General features: G+C 33.0%; 2 protein-coding genes and 2 long non-coding RNA genes across 4 annotated transcripts in view; 2 read left to right on the top strand and 2 right to left on the bottom strand.

Annotated features, from left to right (window-relative positions):
- LOC135833711 (neurogenic locus notch homolog protein 1-like) overlaps positions 1 to 11814 on the bottom strand; it is a 34450-nt gene extending 22636 nt beyond the window's left edge. The window contains exon 1 of the mRNA XM_065347464.1: positions 11561 to 11814. Coding sequence (XP_065203536.1) covers positions 11561 to 11642 — 82 coding nt within the window. The 5' untranslated portion in view covers positions 11643 to 11814. The remainder of the gene's footprint in view (positions 1 to 11560) is intronic.
- Positions 1 to 15073, top strand: part of LOC135833764 (uncharacterized) — a 265501-nt gene extending 250428 nt beyond the window's left edge. The window contains exon 5 of the long non-coding RNA XR_010556536.1: positions 14276 to 15073. This is a non-coding gene — a long non-coding RNA (uncharacterized LOC135833764). The remainder of the gene's footprint in view (positions 1 to 14275) is intronic.
- LOC135833766 (uncharacterized) lies at positions 8105 to 8690 on the top strand. The gene is made up of 3 exons (XR_010556538.1): positions 8105 to 8247; positions 8324 to 8470; positions 8557 to 8690. It is a non-coding gene; the product is annotated as an uncharacterized LOC135833766 (long non-coding RNA).
- Positions 14436 to 20628, bottom strand: part of dpy (dumpy) — a 256705-nt gene continuing 250512 nt past the window's right edge. The window contains exons 115-116 of the mRNA XM_065347532.1: positions 15962 to 16133; positions 14436 to 15880 (exon numbers count right to left, since the gene is read on the bottom strand). Coding sequence (XP_065203604.1) covers positions 15642 to 15880; positions 15962 to 16133 — 411 coding nt within the window. The 3' untranslated portion in view covers positions 14436 to 15641. The remainder of the gene's footprint in view (positions 15881 to 15961; positions 16134 to 20628) is intronic.

The following is a 20628-nucleotide window of genomic DNA, read 5'->3' as shown; positions in this document are numbered from 1 at the left end:
ATTTTGGCTTTAAAGTAGGCTGCTTAACAGGTCCTGTATTTTTGATGATATTTTTCAATATTGTAGCCTGATTGCGTTCATTAACCTGTGATGGAGTGCATTCTATGGTCCTATGGTACCTATTATTGTAAATTTCTAAAAGCTTGGGTAAAATTTTGAGGTATTCATATGACCCCCTCACACTGAACTCGCGAAACATTAAATGGCGAAGACTTTGATTGAACCTTTCAATTATCCCTGCCTTAACTATGCTATAAGTTGAGTAGTGGTGAATTTTATATTTTTTGTAAATTTTTTCACAGTCAGAGTTGTAAAATTCGATACCCTGATCGGTATGTAAGTATTTTGGGGGTTTTGGGAGAGTAGAAAAAATTGAATTCAATGCAGCAGCCACCTCCTGACCAGATTTCAGTTTCAGGGGTATACACCAAGCATATTTTGAAAAGCAATTTATAACTGTCAAAATATATTTAAATTGCTCATTATCTGCCGCATAAGCTATCATGTCAACCAAGTCAGCAGCAAACAAGTCATAGAGACCTTTTATCTCAACCCTTCTTCTCAAGTAGTTTCTTCTTGCTGGCTTGTGTAATTCAAGTGCCACCTCACGTTTTGCCGAAGTCATACTCTGTATGCAATAATACCAGCTTCAATCAATTCTTCAATAATGGAATGTAGCTCTCTTTTCAAGTCTTCTGAGTGATTTCCAGCGTTTTGCTCGCCAACAAGTACCTTCATTCGATTGATTAACTCGTTGAAATCATTATAATAAACCAGCTGATATTTTTTATTTGAAGGGGTGATTAGAGCCTTTCTGGGGTCGGATATGCAACCTCCGGATTTTGGAGTTGAGAATAAACTTTTAATAAATTGAAATTTATCCCCCCTCTGCCACTTGAGGCGACCATCACTTCTTAAATGAGGTTTTGTAAGTGTTAGTATCTGTTTATATGTACTTAGATCTTCAGGGAGTACATTATTGTAAGACTTTTGAGAAGTCGTTAATAATTGCATTAACCCTGGTGTTTTTTTGAAAAACTGATCTTGAATTTGAATTTTAGATTGGTTTATGTATACAGGTGTGTTACCTATAGTAAATGAGCCAAGCTTTTTATCAAATTTTATACCATATATGGGGTCATCACTAGGTGATATGAGCGAACCGATCTTGTCAGTTTTTTTTCTGGAAATTTTATAGGAAATGGTGGGCTTATGTCGTTGTCTGAGTAACCTAGGACCCTCCTTGGAGTCATTGATTTTTTCATCTGTGGTTTTATTCACTTGATTATCTGGGTGGGTTTCTGTTTTTATTTTGATCAAATTTTGTTCACTGCTGGTTTGGGTTTCTACATCTCGCTGTTTTTTAAAACTATTTTTCAAATCTTGTAGTGGTTGTACTATAGGTGCCAAGTTCTCCATAATTTTTCGTTGCTTGTTAATTTTTGTGTCTTGAAGTAGCTCAAATTTCTCCCTAATTTCATCAGAAATGTTGACCAGTTCTTTTTTTTCAGCAATTTCCCTATTGAAATAGGGGGATGCTGTGACCCTTCTAGCCCTGAGCTTTCCTTTCTCACGTCTTGCTTTCATTGCTTAAGGATATGAAATGATATAGGGAACAACGTAAACGACCTCTATTTATAGGAGATTGTGTGTCAATCACTAAAAAACCATACTGTTCTTTCCAACATAGGGCGCAAATTTTTTGAAATTTTTTGAAATCTAGGTCAGCACTCAAGTGATCATCATATACATGGCGTGTATTCAGAGTATCTTGTTTAAAAAGTATAATAAAGTTGGCGTTATCTCGAATTAGATGCTTACTGATTCGACAATAGCTCTGAACCAATAGAAATACAGATAAATTTTTATGACGACCCATTGAAAAATATGAGCGTAGTTTTGGATTTGCCTCATTTGATGAGCTTACATCGTCAAAAATGATGATAGAATTTGGTTTGCAATCTTGAGGTTCACAGATTTTTTCAGGGGTGTCAAACGTGTAGTATCCGATTTCTGGTAGCAAACTGAAAATTTTTTTCAATTTTTCATATTTGTCTTGAAATAGACTTTTACTCACAATGTAAACATTTTCATATTTGAGCCCATTCTTGTGTATCAGCAAAGTAATCATCAAATTGGTTTTCCCACAACCAGATGGTCCTACTAGAAGACCCCTAATTGTGTTGGGAAAAAGGTACCCATGTACTGAGCGTTCATCACCCCCCTCAAGCATACAATGATGTACTGGTAATTTTACACCCTGCTCTAGAATTTTCATCACTTATACTTTTACACTCGCACTTGTCTCACAAATAACATGTCTCCACCTATCTTAAGAGTATTTATAGAAAACTCGAAGCAATGCCCCCACCCCCTTTGAAACAAAAAATATATAAAAAAGTATAAATAGGTGTACTACTCTTAAAAATTCATCATTTCAAGTTCGGCAATGGTGATTAGATATTGTTCAAAAAAAGTGAAACGTGGTAAAGGTGTTCTTAATTGGTTAATTGATCATCTACCTTTCGAAGCTCACATACCAGGATATAATTTCTGCGGACCAGGAACCAGATTACAACATCGACTTGCCAGAGGTGATAAAGGTATTAATCGAATGGACGAAGCTTGTAAAATTCACGACATTGCATACTCTCAGAATAAAACTGTAGATTTGAGAAATCAAGCAGATAAGGAATTACTCAAAGCAGCTCTGTCAAGAGGTCAAGCAAAAGACTCCAGCTTAGGTGAAAAACTAGCAGCTCACTCTATCTCAGCAGCAATGTTGGCAAAAGTTACAACTGGATCAGGTTTTAGGGGTAAAAGGCAGCCCAGGAAAACTCGCCGCGGAAGAAAAATGCGAAAAAGAAAACGTACTCGAGGAGGAGGGCTCACTTTCAGCCAAGTTGTGAAGAAAGCCAGACACGCTATAAAAGGAAAATCAAAAACAGATTTTCGTAAAGCTGTTAAAGAATCACTCGCCTCAATTAGAAGAGTTCGTGTTAGAAAGCAACCAGCCAGAGTTATCCCTTTACCTAGACGTGGTGGAGCTTTAGCAATAATACCTATCTTGGGTGCGCTTTCACGGGCAGGTAGGATTGTTGGTCGTATTGCAAGTGTAATTGCAACTGCAAAAAAAGTCAACGAACTCAGAAAAGAATTCCAGAATCGGACTCACATAGGAAGTGGACTCTACGTTGATAAGCACAAACAAGGTTTGGGATTATTTTTTGAATAATGAAAAACACTAGGAAGAGAAAAAAGCGAATTTTAGTAAAATTACCTTCAAGTAAAAAACCACTATATGACTATCAGATGATGTATTATGTTAAGAAACTGAAAATTCCTCATTTTCGTGGTATATTCTGTCGTGATGAACTTCCTAAGAGGCCTCTTAAAAATGAAAGTCTGATTTTAAACTTGGATACTTCCTATGGAGGGGGGACACACTGGCAGGCGATGAGTAAACAAAAAAATGAAGTGATTGTGTTTGATAGCTTTGGTAGAATACCATTATTACCAGAACTGATGCAATATTTAAAAGGTTGTCAGATTTATTACAATTGTATGGGAAATCAGGGTATAAATAGTGTGAATTGCGGTCATTTTGTTCTTAAGTTTTTAGCTAAGCAATACCACCCGCATTGCACAATCAAAGGCTCAAAAATTAGTATATAAGGGGTTCCATTAAAAAAATTTCATCATTTTAAAATGAGCTCATTCAGACTTCATATCTGTGGGAAGGGGTCCACACTTATCAACTCAATCCACCCCCCAATACATCTTAAGCCATATGCAAAGTATGAGATTGCATTGATTTCTTTTACAGTATTTAATGACATAATTTTGGAGAAGGATAATAATTTTTTCTTCCACTATGACGACGGCATTGTACCCAATAAAAATGCCTTCAAGGTTGAATGTGAAAGTTATACTTATGATAACATAGTAAAGCAGATAACTGACCACTTTCCTGAGTCAAACACCATAAAATTTCAATTCAATGAAAAATCTCATAAATGTACAATTTTGTCAAAATATCCGCTGGAGTTTGGTTGGAAAGATAGTATCTTGACCCTATTAGGATTCCCAGAATATTATCAAGATTTCGATGCTGTAAATACACTTCGCACCCTAGGCATGTATACCTATAAAGCACCCTATAAAGTTCAAGTTCAAAAATCTTCCGAGCACTATAACATAAATATAAGTGCCAACTGTGTCACAAATTCATATAAAAATGATAAATTGTCACATATTTTACATTCGTTCACTGTGTCTGCACCTCGACGCACGTTAATTGTTGAGCAGCCAGTTCATCCTATTTATGTTTCCATTTCAAAAGGTATTCATACTTTAAGTGATATTGTATTGCATTTGGAGGATGAGGATGGAAATTTGATTAATTTTGGAAATAATTATGTGACCATTATACTTCTATTGGTTGAAAGAATTTGATAAATTACTCATGATTACCTATAATAATCACTCAAATTACTCAAATCCCCTGAGAAAACGTATAAAAGGTGGTGAAATTGGTATAAATTTGCACTGCCCATTCAAAAAGGATAGAAAACGGATCAATCAGAAGATAACAGCAAGTAATAAGAAATTTTTGAAAAAACTTGGATTCAAAGTTCTAGTTTAATCAGTTAAAATGATCAGTAGTGAAAATTTGCATTTATCAGAGTCAGTTGAGTATGATGATAGCATCAAGTACTTCACTTGGAATACATTTCGTCCATATTCGCCTACCAGTCTTACATACAATGATGAAATACGAATTCCTATATTAAATAAGGAAATTTTCACCCTCCCCTGTCGCTCATACCTATACATTTCTGGAAAAGTATCCGATGCTAAAGGTACAAATTACAAATTCGATTTTAATGGTCTCATGTACCTATTTAATACAATTTCATACGAGTTGAATAATCAAGTACTAGACAGAAACCTAAATGTCGGACTGGTCAGTTCTGTGAAAAACTACCTCACATGTGCTGAAAGTTCGAAAAATTATTATGAATCCCTCGGTTTTTCATTTTCTGAGTCATATAAATCATGCTACAATGATACAACTGGTGACTTTGAATTATACATGCCTATGGACTGCCTACTTGGAATATTTGAAGATTGTAAGCAAGTTGTGGTAAATGCTACACAGGAGCTAATAATTACAAGAGCTAGAAATGATGCAAATGTATTTTATTTGGGGGGTGTCGCCCCTGCTGCCAATGCTGATGGCACTGTGGCCCCTACACCTTCAATAACCCTTAATGAAGTGAGCTGGAAAATGCCAGTAATTTATCCGTCAGATGCGCTAAAATTGAAGTTTTTAAACACAATAAAAGGTAATAAAAACATATTGTTGAGTTTTAGATCTTGGCAGGTATATAATTGCCCTTCTTTGCCGCAGACAACACATCATAATTGGTGTGTCCGTGTGAGTAATTCACTTTTAAAGCCTAGATACGTAATAGTATTTTTCCAAACTAAAAGGAAAAATGATTACTCAAAACGAATGAGTAAATTTGACAATCTGGCATTGGAGTCCTATAGATTAGAGTTGAATGATCGATCCTATCCTTGTGAAATACCCTTGATAGATTTTGATAAGAAACAGACTTCAATTTTATATCACATGTTTGCCCAATTTCACTCAGCCTATTATAATTTACCAATCATAAACACTCGTTATGGAATGGATGAATTCATCAGCTCCATACCTATGATTGTGTTCAATTGCTCTCATCAAGAAGAGAATTTGAATTCTGCATTAACTGGGCCTATAAATATACGTTTTGAATTTAGATGTAAGAATAATGTAGCTACTGATACTGAAGCATTTTGTATTATAATTTATGACCATATATTTTCCTATAACTCATTTGATGGAATTGTAAAACAGATTTTGTAAATTAGACATAAAATTGTATGTACACATTGTAAAATAAACTTGAAATAGATTTTTTTCAAAAATTAAAAAACGTGTGTTTATTTATACTCGTACGTAGGCGAATTGTCCCTAATACACAGCAGATCCCATTCTCAAGGAACATTGCAATCGGCAGTTGATTAATAAAATTACCTTGATAGCAAAATAGGGTAGGTATTCTTTCCTAATGAACTGACCTGTCAATACTCAGGTCATAAACATATCTATTTTATTGCTTAACACTCCAAATTGGGTGGCCAGGTAAACTGAGGTAAGAAGTTTATTGAAAAATAAAGACTTCGTTTCATCCCCCTGCAACCTTTTACCACCACATTTTCAACGAATTTTTTCAATTTTGTACCATTGAAACAATCGGTTCACTAAAACAGAATTAGTATGCTTTAGTGAAGTGTGTTTTAAAGGTCGATCCTTCCGTTCTCTTCATTTTAATAAATACTTATCACGTTTTTTAATATCTTTTTTTTACAAATATCTGGGATTTTTTCAATTTCTCAGATTTTTTTAATTTTCTCGGATTTTTTTTAAACATTTTATTTCGTTCAAATATCTGGAGAATAGGAAACATGGAAGATAATAAAATCGTAAGTACATTTTCATTTTTTTTCATTTTTATTAAATATGTGATCGCTTATTTTTTTCGTTTTTTTTATGGGCTTTCTTCAATTTGTGGCAAATTATGTTGAAAGCGCGTTTTTCCCTTCTTTTTTATGTCAAAAAATCTTTTTAAAGTGCAAAAATACGTTTTTCAAAATTTTAGCAAATTCAAGTATTTTTTATAATTCTGTGATGCAGAAAAAGTTTTAAAATCGCGTATTTCTTGTTTGAAAATTCATTAAACACCAAAGTTGAACAAAAAAGGTCATTTTTTCCAATTCTTTCAATTTTTTGAATTTTCCAATTTGATACAGTTTACCATTTTTTGCAAAATGATACAAGAACATAAAAAATGGAACAAAATCTATCAATTTGGAGCATTTTTTCGAGGGTTTTTCAACGTTTTATAAATTTATAGGTCACTACACATTTTTCAAGTAAGCTACTTTCCCATATTTTAATTTTTGAAGTTTCAAGCACATATGAGTAATTTTTTCTAAATACGAAAAATTAAATTTGACTATGGGTGAGCTCAGTTCTGAGCTACAATTACTTGGTGGATAACGCCTGCATCACACACTTTGCGTTTTAAAATATTTTTACAAATAAAAAAAAAACTGAAAAATATATGATTTTAATGTTTTGTGCAGCTTAGAAATTATTAAAAATGCATACGTGAATTCGAGTAAAATTTATAAAATGCATGTTTCTGCGCTTTAAAAAGTTTTTTGACACGAAAACGAAGGGAAAAAACACGCTTTCAACATTTTTCGGCAACTTAAAATTATCAAAACTATGAGAATTTGTGTAAAAATGAAAAATGCTTGATGTGTACGTATTTGAAAATTTTTCTTACATGAACATAAATGAAAAATAGACGATTTTAATATAAAAAACATATCCTCAGTAGGTGATTGAATTTTTTTTGGAAATGATACCAATATTACTCATGAAAATAAATTTAAAATATGTGATGTTTCAATTTTGAGGTAGAATTAAATTATTAAAACCATGAATTCGTCACAATTGAACTTGAAACATTAAAAATTAAAATAGAGGAAAGTAGTTTACTTGAAAAAATGCGTAGAATCGGAAAAATGGCTTTGTTTTTTGTGCAACTTTGATGTTTAAAAAATTTTCAAACATGAAATACACGATTTTAAAACTTATTCTGCACCACAGAATTATAAAAAAATACTTGAATTTGCTAAATTTGAAAAATGTATTTTTGAACTTGACACTTGGAAAAATTTTTGTACATTGAATTGTGCAAAAAATATGCAATTTTCAAATTTTTTGGACAACATAAAATCATTTTAAAAAATGCGAATTTGCTCCAAATAATATTACCTAAAATAATTAATTTTCTTGTTTTCTCTTTTTGAAGATATTCAACAACTTGGATGATGATGACGAATATGTTGAGTTTGTCTTGGGGTTACATGCAGTGCTGATAGACCTCAGCACAGAAGAGAGGAGCGAAATCTACGATGAGGTAAATATTTCAATATTTGTTAATTTTATAATGTTCTTTTAGTAGGTAGTATGAGTACCTAACACTTTTTTTTTTTGTATAGGATAACATACGATACTTATCACTGCCAATCCGAGGACCAACCCCCCCAAAACGAAGAACAATTGTGGAGAGGATTACCTATAGGCCTTGCCCATCAACACCGAAAAAGAAGGAAAGGATAATTGTAAGCAAAATAATAATTTATTGTTATTAGGTGTCCCTTAATTTTGCCAATTTTCATCGAATGTGATTTTTTTCAGGCAAAAGATTTTGTGTATAAGTTATCCCTTCGGGGGTTACACAGAAAATGCTACTGTGATTGCAATGCGTTTGGTTTGGATATGGCGAGTTTCATTCCTGTGGTGGCTGACCGCTCTAGAGGATGTGGGATGCGAATTTTGGAGTTGGTATGTCATAAAATCTTATCATTTTTACTTTCCACCTAAATACATTAAACTTGAATACGTGATTCTAATATATTTATTTTTTTCAGAATCACAACAGCTGTGTACTCGCCTTTAAAAAAAGGCCCAGATTAGGAATCATAAAACACCTGAGATATACATACAGCCGCAATTTTTTAAATAACGGCGTGTGTCGTAAACTATTTTTGTAAATTTTTTTTTTATTGTACCTATGTATGTATATTCTAGAACATTATACAATTTAAGTATGTAAACAAGTATATATTATAATTTCATAATTTCTTTTTCCATTTAATATGTACCTTGTATATTTGGATTTGTGTTTGGTTGTCAGAGGGGATGGGGGGAAAGAGAGCAAATATTCCCATCCTGAAAAAAAGTAGGGATAAAACGAATATTTTAATTAATTAAAGGGGTAAAGTAAGCTTCAATTTGGGCTAATGTATGGTTGAGGGAGAGAGGGGAGTGGGGAGACTTCGGCGCAACGTTTAGAATTAAATTTTTAAAACCTGGTAAGCGTATAACCGAGCTTGGGACCACCTTTTCAAAGGAGCCATAGGAAAAGGATTGCTCCTTTTGCTCCTTTGAAAATGTGGGGGTCTAGAGCTCGGTTATATCTCACTACTCCTGTGCCCATACCCAGTCCCTCACCCATGTGAAACATTGAACAAAATTTCAGCTAAAAGTGCTGCTTTCTTGCCATAATTGCAAAAAAGTCATTCTGTTTTCTATTTGGTCGAATCGAATTTTCAACATTTTCCGTATTTTCTAACAGAATTTTGATTTTTCTATATTTTCTAGCTCTTTTCAATTCTTGAAAAATTTGTAAAAAAATTGTTCCAATAATTTCTGGCTACCCCTTCCTCATTCTGTCTGAAAAAAATCAACCCATTTTGAAATAATGTTTCCTGCTAAAAAGCTCGATTTTCTGCCAGAATTGTCAAATTCTTTTTTTTGGTCAAAAATTGCCAATAGTCTCTATTTCATTTTTTTTTCAAATTTAATTTTTCTTTTCCGAGCTCCCTTCAAACTAAAACCTGTGGAAAGTTTCTCCTGCCAAAAGTCCTGTTTTTGCATGTTTTCTTGTTGGACAAGACATTTTTTTTTGCTCTGTCTGTAGGACTTCATTTCCTTGAGCGAATCACAAATTATGTAACTACATGTGGGTAACTACTTAGTAACTCTAACTATTTACATGTACCTACCCGCGTTCGAAACATATATTTACATTATCGCTACTTAGTTGAATTGGCTTGCTGTTGCCTTCAGTACAATTATAGCATACTTGACAATTACGATTTCAACTGCCGCAGCTACCTAACTAGTATACTATGAGAACTACGATCATCATTACTACGAACGCGAACGTTCGAAGAATTGTTCGTCATTGGGTCTTGCGTCAAATAACTTATACGAGTCGAGTACATTTTCATATTTCATAGAATCTGTTTCAATCCATATTTTTTCATGTTCTTGATGAGAGAATTTAATCTTTCATAATACATCTATCGAAAAAGGACGAATAAAAGATACATACATATTATGTATTTTTCAATCGTGAGATTTTTTCAAGAAGTTTTTGCTGTAATTGAAAAAGTTCCAGGTTTCATAAAATGATTAAGTTGGATTTTTTTCACCATAAAAGTTCCCGATGTTATCAATGTAGCGAGAAATGTTCCTTCGGTATACGGATTTTAGTTATTTTTTGCAGTAAATTTTTGCATTTCATGTAGCTAGACCCTACCTATTCGTATTACGTAAAGATGAGAACCGGATTAAAAAAATGTATAACAGGTATTTTATAAAGGCAGTGCAACGACGAGGGTGACAGGGGGCGATAGAGGAAGATGGAGAATTACATATTTATATTGTATTAGTGATTAAAAATTCAATATTCACTTTCATTTGAACAAAATAGTTCCGACCTTGAGATTATTTCTTAATTCTTATGCCCGTAGTCAACGTCGTCAGCGAGTTATTATTTCTGATACAGTAACTTGGTAGTTTTTCAAGCATCATTTTAATGAAAAATTTAATATTATTGTATGGTGATGGAAGATGAAATATAAGTATCTAGAGGAAATTCCGGATGATAAAATTGTTTACGTTGAATTATCTGCCTGTTAAGTGATAATGGTAACTAGTACATAGTTCAATAAACATGTAATTTTCAAGGAAGCGTGTAGGTGATCTCATGGATAAGTCCAAGTAAACGTACGCACTTCGGGAAGCATCCGTATTACCCATCTATACTGGATGTCGCGAAACAAACGTGTAATATTCATGAAGAAAACCAGACTGGGCTCATAATATTTTAAATGAATTTTCCCAATTGAACACGTGACCTGAAATTCTAAACCAGTTTTTTTTTTTACTTACAGGAGAATCCTGGAAAAAAATTTCAGACAACTCAACAACGAAAAATTAAGAGCCTTCCAAGATTTAAAATTCTTAAAAGCTGACCAAAAATTGTATAAAATTTATGAACAATTCAAATGGTTCATCATCATTTGAGAAAAAGTTTTTCACGGTCATATTCGGACTATAGCCCAACTGTTTTTTAAATCAGCTGAATTGAGGATCCAAATTTTTCAAAAAATCAATTATCGTGTTGTGAGGCCCACATTCAATCTGACAGATGAAAAAAATTTTCAGGACCAACATTTTTCAAAAAAAAATTGAATGGTATGATACTCGTAGTATGAATACAAGTTGATCTAACTCAACGATTCCCAGAGTTACAATTTGCAATTTGCATTTTCGGGATTTTAAAGAGTTTTTTTTTCAAATTTATGACATAAAATAAAATTAAGTATCGAGTTTGACTTCGAAACGATTTTGAATTTGAAATTTTACCAGATACGACGTTTTTTGGAACAGTGATGTTTCATTAAGTTTTTCCTTATCAATTTTTTTCAATCCAGAAATGCAGACTACTTGACGATCGTTGACTTGGCAGATGCGAGGAAATTTTACATTATATCAAAATTATTTTCAAAAATAACACCACCACCGCACCACCACCAGAAGTTCAACCGGCACCGCGTGTAAATATAAAAAAATAATAATCACCATCGAGAAGCTGTACACATTGAATTTGATGCCCAATAACGACAAACACAATACACGAAACGAATAACTTAATGATTAACATAATAATATAAAATCATTTTCATTTTGACACACACATTTTAAAAAATCATTTTCATCTTAGCACACACATTTTTAAGTAGAAAATTTGAAAAAAAAAATTCGCCCGCGCGAAACAACCTGTTCAAGAAATAATAGGTAGGAACTGGCAGTACCTCGTGCATCGTACGTTCGCTATTAACACTAAATAGATGAAAAATTTGACGCGTGAGTCAGCGGTTACCTACTTGGCTATCATAGTTGTTGTTTTAATGACGTTTTCAAACTTCCCCAAATATGAATGAATGAACTTCCTTCCTTCCATGAATGAGCAAGACGTTAAAAGCTATTAATTTTTCATTCCTGGAGTTAATGGGTCGAGATTTAATGAAAATGATCGAAAGGAAGATTTGTCAATAAATGGCCCTCTAACCCTTCTTGGGGCAGATGGGAGTGTTTTTTTTTCAGAAATTATTTTGAAACTATGATTGAAAAATCTTGAAAAAATTAAAGAATCGTACGTTTTCAGATACTTACATACCTATTCGAAAAACCACAAGAGGGGCTATAATAGAGCCCAAAATTTGGGTAAAAATTTAAAAAAATGTCAAATATTGTGTGACATATGGTTTCATACGTTTTTGAGTGCTCTGAATACGAATATCAACTCATTTTTTTGATTTGATCCCTCCAATGCCCACATTTGTCTCTATAATTTCCAAAAAATTGTAGAAAATTTTCTAATTTGTTGTTCACTATCGATTTCTAAATTTTTTGAACTATCTAGGATATCGTTTCGGATTTTCCAAAATTTCAGCAAAATCAAAGGGCTCGAACCCAAAACCAGGCAAATGTGATTCAGAATTAGCCTTTTTCCTCAAGAAAAATGTGCAAAAAAAACACCCATCCTGTTCTCAAAATGATGAGAAAAATCTAATTACAGATGTATAGTAAATAATTATATAACCGATAAAATATTGATCGAATTATGAAATTCACTTTCACAGCAGGTGCTAATCACAGACTCGCGAGTCTAGTTGATTCAATCATTAAAGCGCGCGCAAACGTGGTTAGTTGTGTCATTCATTATTAGGTATTGTTTTTTTTTCCACAAATACCAATGTGCAGAGTGAAGGGCACTACAAGTAATTTACACGTTTTTAGAGATTTCGCGAGTGTTTTTACGTGTAAATTATAACTCAAATACAGTCATAACATTGTAGTGAGCTATATGGGCAGGGCGAACCAGTATAATGTATTAAGTATGTCTTTGTACCTACCTGTGTATTTCCTTTGACTATATTTAACTTGTACGTACCAATTGTAGGGCATGAAGCTATTGAAGGACGATTTTTATTTGCTTTTTTTTCTCAATTTCGATAGAGAATTGACTGTTAAGTAAAAGTAGTGAAGAGAAGTGGACAAGAAGACGATTTGAATTTTGACATTGAAGGGGGAGAAGTAAAGTAGGGATACAAAATAGGATTCGAAAGAAATTTTTTGAACTCTGGCTAAGCTAGATTGAAAGAGCATGCAAAAATTTATCACCAGCCAAACTTTCAAGTGCTAAAGTTCGTTTTTCGATTTTTGGGTGAATTTTTGAAAATCAAATTTATGCCAAATAAGAGGAAAAAAACCAAAATTTTGCCAAATTGACCTCTAAGGCTGAAATTTGGAATGTACCCTTCTTTGACGTGCAAAATCTATTGGAAACGATTTCAAAACCGTTTTGAGCAGTTCTGGATCCTCCAGCAAATTTTTAAAACTTAAAATTGTCATCAAATGAAGTTGGAAATCCAAAATTCACTATGCATTCCAACTTGAACACGCTATCAAGTCGACTGCTCGTGAGTATAAGTAATTTCGGAGCCTCCAACAACTTTTTGAAATTTTTTGGAGCCTCCAGTAGATTTTTGAAACTTGAAATTTTCACAAAATTTCATCGAAATGCAGTTGGGAGCCAAAATTAATTCTGTTTTGGAGCCTCCAGCATATTTTTGCAATTTTTTGGAGCCTCCAGTAGATTTTTGAAATTTGAAATTTTCACATTTTCACAAAATTTCATCGAAATGCAGTTGGGAGACAAAATTCATTCTGTTTTGAAGCCTCCAGCAAATTTTGAAATTTTTTGGAGGCTCCAGTAGATTTTTGAAACTTGAAATCTTCACAAAATTTCATCACATGCAGTTGGAAGCCAAACTTAATTCTATTTCGGAGCCTCCAGCAACATTTTGAAAATTTTTGGAGCCTCCAGTAGATTTTTGAAACTTGAAATTTTCACAAAATTTCATCAAATGCAGTTGGAAGCCGAAATTAATTCTATTTTGGAGCCTCCAGCAACTTTTTGAAAATTTTTGGAGCCTCCAGTAGATTTTTGAAACTTGAAATTTTCATAAATTTTCATCAAATGCATTTGGAAGCCAAAATTTATTCTATAAACTAATTTCAATATACTATGATTTCGACTGCTAAAGGGGATCGAATGTTTCTGGATTTTTTTTGTGCAATGATCACGCAAAATCTTTGCAAAATAATACCATGGGTCGTATAATTTTGAAGAAATAGTTGTAAAATACGTTAACATTACACGTATTTGTAGGTTGGATTTGCTATAATGCAATATTTTTGATAATTTTTTTTGTTTTCTTTGCATTACAGATCACGAAATCGATTGAAAATGAAACTCGAAGAAGAAAACGGATTTCAACTTTGAGGTAAGCCATCGATAGTTTCAAATTTTCAATAAATATTTTTTCAAGTATGCCAACATTGTCTCGAATTCTAAAATCAAACTATAAAATAATAATAAAAATACACCTTGGAAAAATATATCACAAAATTTATTTTCCATTACATGTTTAAAAATACAAAATGATTTCCGTTTTGTGTTTTAATTAAAAATTAAATTAGAATTTTGATAATCGTAAAAACGTATTATTGTTAATCATATAAAGGCAGCGCAAAAAAACATGAAAACCAATCATAAATGTAATATTCGTCGCGTAACAACATTATTAACTATCGTGTTACACTTATCCAACGTACACACGGTTTCTTTTGGCAAAACAATTTTTGGCAGTTTTTTTCAACTTTTTAACGATTACACAATAAACTCAGGAAATCACAGACGTTATACATCAAAAAATAATAAAAGAAAAATAAAAAGAAAGTTACAAAAAACATCATTAGGAAAAAAAGAAGAAAAAAAAACAGTTACTTATACGATATTAAGTATTAAAACCGATTAATAAGTTAAACAATTCGTAATTGAGAAAAAAAACATTCGTATTATACAAGTTACAATAACTAAATCTACTGCAAAAAAAAAATGACTTTAAATGCAAATCTTCCAGCGGTTGAGTATAATCGCTTCGATTAAAAAATAATATAAAAAAAATAACTCACGCACGCACACTTAATAATTACACGCAATAAAAAAACAAAACAAAAAAAAAACACAACAATATACAATAAAAAGTATTCAGCGGCATAAGTTAATTTGATTTTTCTCTTCGTCGTCGTCGTAGTTGTCCCGCCACCAAAAAATATAACTTTGTTACATAAAAAAAAAAGAGAAGGAAACCCATCGAAAGTACAACTTAATCAACCGTTGGAAGAGAAGAATTTAAATATCCACTAAAATACGTGTTTTTTGAATCACGTTTTCGTGGAGTAAATAATAAAAAAAAAAAGAAAAAAATTAACTATGTCTATAAACTAATGACTAAGAATGAAAAAATACCGGAGAGTTGAACTCCACGTGTTTTTTTTTAAAAAAATCTTTTTTGACAGACCTCTGATCACAGAAATACTCATTTTTTTAATACGAGTATTGATATGTAATCAAAGTTCATTTCGTATATTTATATGAAAATAAAGGACAAAAAAAAAAGAATTAAACACGATCACAAATGGCAATGTCGAGTATCGAGTTGTGATCGATTATAGAGAAAAAAAAATAGTACAAAAAAAAAGACTTAATACATAGTTGAGTATCGAATTTTAAAAATACGAAGGATTTCGTTTACGCCAAGTATTCTCTATTCGATTCGGATACAGGTTGGGAACTCGTATAGATCGGGTTAGGGAACTCGGTCGGGTGAGGTAATGGGCCAGACATTGATGGTTGTCTTCTGTACGCCATTAGCCAACATGATACACTCACCGCAACTGCTACCAGGGCTAACAGAGCAGTTATTATTAATGCTACTATTAGTCCGATGATAGAAATGCAAATATCGTTTGATGGGGCGGTTTGTGGTTCTGGAAAAATATCAGTTAGGTTAGAGTCAAGTTGCAAAAGAGTATGAAAATTTGATGAGGTATAAATCGAAGTGAAAGTACCTTCGGTAGGATTAACAAGTCTTTCTTCGCGTCTTTCGACAGTGAATATGGCGTTCGATTCGATTGTGATTTCTTCTCGTAATTGACCCTCGTGGAGGACATCGATATCGGTTCCGTTTGATATTTCTCTCTTTCTACGTCTTCCGAAGGCATCGAAGCCTCGGCAGTTTACCTGTAGAAAAGGGAAAAGTAGAGTGTTATTTGAAGGGGCTTTGATGAAGTTTCATTGCAGAGTGTCTACTGGCACGAAAGCACGAATTTAGCTTCCTGTAATTTAGTAGACAGCCTCAGTGGCGGACTGGGTCAGTTCGGGGCCCCTGGTAGCTACACCGAATGGGCCCCCCAAAATTTTCCCCTCACACCTTAACAATCTTTCTCGTGCTGTTTCTTCCCAGGTTTGAGTACTTGAATGCAAGTTGTGCGATTAATTTTTACTTTGTCTCTTTATTCAATAAAGCAAAAAAGATGAGATTTTTTGAGAGGGCAGACGAAAAATTTGCCATTAGAAACAAATAAGTACCAATTTAACCGAATGAAATGGCGATTTTTTTATAGTTAGTCGGGGAGCCCGCTTAAGGATCTATTGCACCTCCCCCACCCCGTCGATCATCCGGGACAACTTTTTTTCTTGAAGGGGGAGTCCTAAGGAACATTTCTAGCCCTTGTACTCAAAAAAAAAGTGGCCCTATTTACAAAATGGCGGCAATTTAGATTGACAAGTCAGCCGAAATCGCAGATTTTGCGTTCCAACATAGGACTTGCACAAAATTTTACAAACTGTACGAAGGTAGATCGAAAGACAAAGCAAAAATTCATCGCCTGTCAAAATTTCAAGTGCCAAAGTGCGTTTTTCGATTTTTGGTGAATTTTTGAAAATCAAAATTTAGGCCAAAAATGAGGGTAAAAATCAAAATTTTACCAAATCAACCAAGAATGCTAAAATTTGGGATATGTCCTATTTTCAACATACCAAATCGATTGGAAACGGTTTCAAACCATTTTGAGCAGTTCTGGAGCCTCCAGTAGATTTTTGGAACTCGAAATTCCCACAAAATTTCATCAAATGGAGTTGGATAGCCGAAATTTATTCTGCAAACTAATTTCAATGCGCTACAAAGTCAACTGCAGGGGAATTTCAAGTAATTTTGGTACCTCCAGCGATTTTTTTAAAATAATTACTGGAGCCTCTAGTAGATTTTTGAAACTCCAAATTTTCACAAAATTTCATACAAACGCAGTGGGAAGCCGAAATTTATTCTATTTTGGAGCCTCCAGCAGCTTGTTGAGAATTTTTGGAAGCTCCAGTAGATTTTTGAAACTCGAAATGTTCACAAAGTTTCATCCAAATGCAGTTAGAAGCCAAAATTTACTCTGTTTTGGAGCCTCCAGCAACTTTTTGAACATTTTTGGAAGCTCTAGTAGATTTTTGAAACTCGAAATGTTCTCAAAATTTCATCCAAATGAAGTTGGAAGCCGAAATTTACTGTTTTGGAGCCTCCAGCAACTTTTTGAAAATTTTTGGAGTCTTCAGTAGATTTTTGAAACTTGAAATTTTCACAAATTTTCATCAAATTTAGTTGGAAGCCGAAATTTATTCTATTTTGGAGCCTCCAGCAACTTGTTGAACATTTTTGGAGGCTCCAGTAGATTTTTGAAACTCGAAATGTTCACAAAATTTCATCCAAATGCAGTTGGAAGCCGAAATTTACTCTGTTTTGGAGCCTCCAGCAACTTTTTGGAAATTTTTGGAGTCTCCAGTAGATTTTTGAAACTTGAAATTTTCACAAAATTTTATCAAGTGCAGTTGGAAGACTAGTTTCAACTAGCAACCCGTTAACAACGCGCATAAATGCGCTACGTTTGAACGGATTCAATGTCAGAATGGGGGAAGATAGAATTGGAAGGAACGATGTAAGAATATGTTACGGTATAGTTGTATCACAGCTTTTGGTTCATTCAATAAAATTAAAAGTAATTATTTCATAGTAACTTTTTAATTAAAATAATTTTTAATATTTAAAAATTAAAATAAACAGGGTATGATTTATCGTTACGACAGAATAGGTGGTCTAAACGACAGGCCCGACAAATAAAAGAATTGCCCGACCAAAAAAGAAATTGAACGACACAAAGAAAATTGAACCACAATCATATATTTGCACAACAGATGAAAAATGTCCATGAAAAATAAAAAATTGAACGACAATAGTAAAAAAAAAAAATCACGACAGAAATATCTGTTAACACATCTATTTTTATTTTCATTTTAATCCATCAACACATCTATTTTTATCAAAAAAGTAACAAATCGAATAAAATGAAAAAAAAATTAGAAATTTTCGTAGGATGATAGATGGGTAGTTCTCAAAAAATGGTAAATTTTGTGTACACAGCAAATTTCTCTATGGTCTTAGCATGATTTTTTTTTGGTCCACGCAAGCATCACCTCGTTCACATTTTACATTTGATATTGCGATTCTTAGCCCCCCGTTCATTGGTGTACATTCGATTTTATTCCCCAAATGTCTTTCGACTTGTAGTCACACGCCATGTTTTTGTAAAATGAATGTCATAAAGTGTCATGAACTTCATTTTTTTTGGAAAAATTGACATATTCTTATAGAACACAAAGGTATATTATTGTGCAAATTGCAATCTCAATAAGTCCATCGGAAGCTCAAACATCACATAGCAATTTTTAATTATTTTTGCTAGCTTACCAATCCAATATTTTATTAATCGTTTTTTCGTATATTTTCAGATGTTCAATTAGTCGTACATTATTCTGTCGTTTAAAATTTTATTCTGTCGCTTAGACATGCTTTTTTGGCGAGAGGAGTTGTCGTGATTCATAATTAAAAATAGTTGTGCTGACTCATTATTTTGTCGTTGAAAACCTGTCGTTGTAAAGACCTAAGTTGTCGCTACCACAGCTTTTACTGTCGTTTGCTGTTGTCGTTCAAACACCCTTTTCTGTCGTGCAATTATATATTTCCCAAATAAATATATTTTTTATTAATTAAAATCTTAATACAAAAAGAAAAAAAATCAATTGTTGTAAAGATAAAATGGTCGAAGTTCCTCGGTACTTGAATTTATTATCGCGGTTTTGCTGTAAATATCGATTTATACTGATTAGGTGTATGACAAAAATCAAAGGATTTCCAAAAAATGTCGTTTTCAACTAACTCGAGGGGTACGCAATGAAAATTAACACTCAAGGGAGAGGGGGTGATATTTATCCCGGTTTTGCAGCGATCTACGGTGATTAGGTTTGCATTTTACTGATTTGAATTTATTATTGCGGTTTTGTTGTAAATATTGATCTATACTGATTAGGTGTTGATTTTATTCAAGAATTATTTTAATCATACCTACCTTATTTTTCATCTCCCCCCCACCCACAAAAAAGTTCCATGTCAAATGAAACTACAATCAATAGATTTCAAAGGTTGAAAAAGTGTACCAACGTCAGCTTTTCATGATGGAGATTGAAAATACATATAATTGATCAATTTCAAACTTTAACCATACCCTCCTTATTTTCCACCAGCCCCCCCCCAAAAGGAAAGTTCCATGTCGAATGAAAATAAAATCGATCGATTTAAAAGGTTGAAAATCCTTATTTTTCATCCCCCCACAAAAGAAAGTTCCAAACTACAATTGTAAATTACATACTTTTTAGAATTACTTCAACAGGGTGTTCAACAAAATCTGAAAACTAAAAAGAAGGGCCTTGGAAGGACCTTTTGGAAGGACATTTTTAAATTTAAAAATGCACCTACTGACCTCCCCCCCTCCCTCATTCATTTTTACAAAATTGCCAAAAAAAACTACGAAAATTTATAATTTTTAAAAGAAACAAAAAAATTAGTAATATTCAAATAGACCTGATAAATTTCTTGTCTAATGACTACCATTAACCAAAAAGTAATCAAAAAAGTCACTAAAAATTTGTTTAATGTAATAAAATAAAAAAGAGGTGAGCCAAAAACTTTCCACACAAAACATTTTCGGAGGCGTGACGAAACGATGCGTGGTGGGAGATGGAGAGGAGGTGAGACTGAGACATTGTTCCAATTTTTGTCGCTAGATTTTCCCAATTTTTTACTCTAAACTCCCCCCCTTTCCACGCCAAGATTTTTTCCAACTAATTGGCCAGATGTGGTTCGAACCATTTTTTAAAAAGGGAAGTTGGAAACAAAAATGTCGAATAAAAAATTTATTTGAATTTTGCATTGATTAGATTATGTTTTTGGAATTTCTCGAGTTGACTTTTCCATTTTAGGAAATGTTTGAAAATTGTTGTAGTAGAATTGCAATCTGACCGAGCGAAGCGAGGGTGAAAGCTGTGAAAGTTTTCAGAAAATTTCATAGGTAAGGTAGTCATCATAGTTAAAAATATGAATAAATGCCCGAGCAAAGCGAGGGCAAAAGCTTTCAAAATTTCACAATTCCTGAGTAGTAAAACAGCATTATTTTTGATTTGAGGAGTCATATTTTTTTACTCTTTAATTTTGGTCAGAGAAAAGAAAAGAAAAGAAAAATGATCTAGCCTGAGCGAAAGCTGTGAAAAATTGATACCATTTGAGACGTAAAAGAACACCATTTCTCATTTTTATTAAATGACAGAATTATTAGAAAATTCGGAAGAAAGGACCAATAGG

This window comes from Planococcus citri, chromosome 2 (genome assembly GCF_950023065.1).
Source record: "Planococcus citri chromosome 2, ihPlaCitr1.1, whole genome shotgun sequence".
Lineage (NCBI taxonomy): Eukaryota > Metazoa > Arthropoda > Insecta > Hemiptera > Pseudococcidae > Planococcus > Planococcus citri.
The sequence above is the reverse complement of the archived record's forward strand: the minus strand, read 5'-3'. Positions and strand labels throughout refer to the sequence as shown.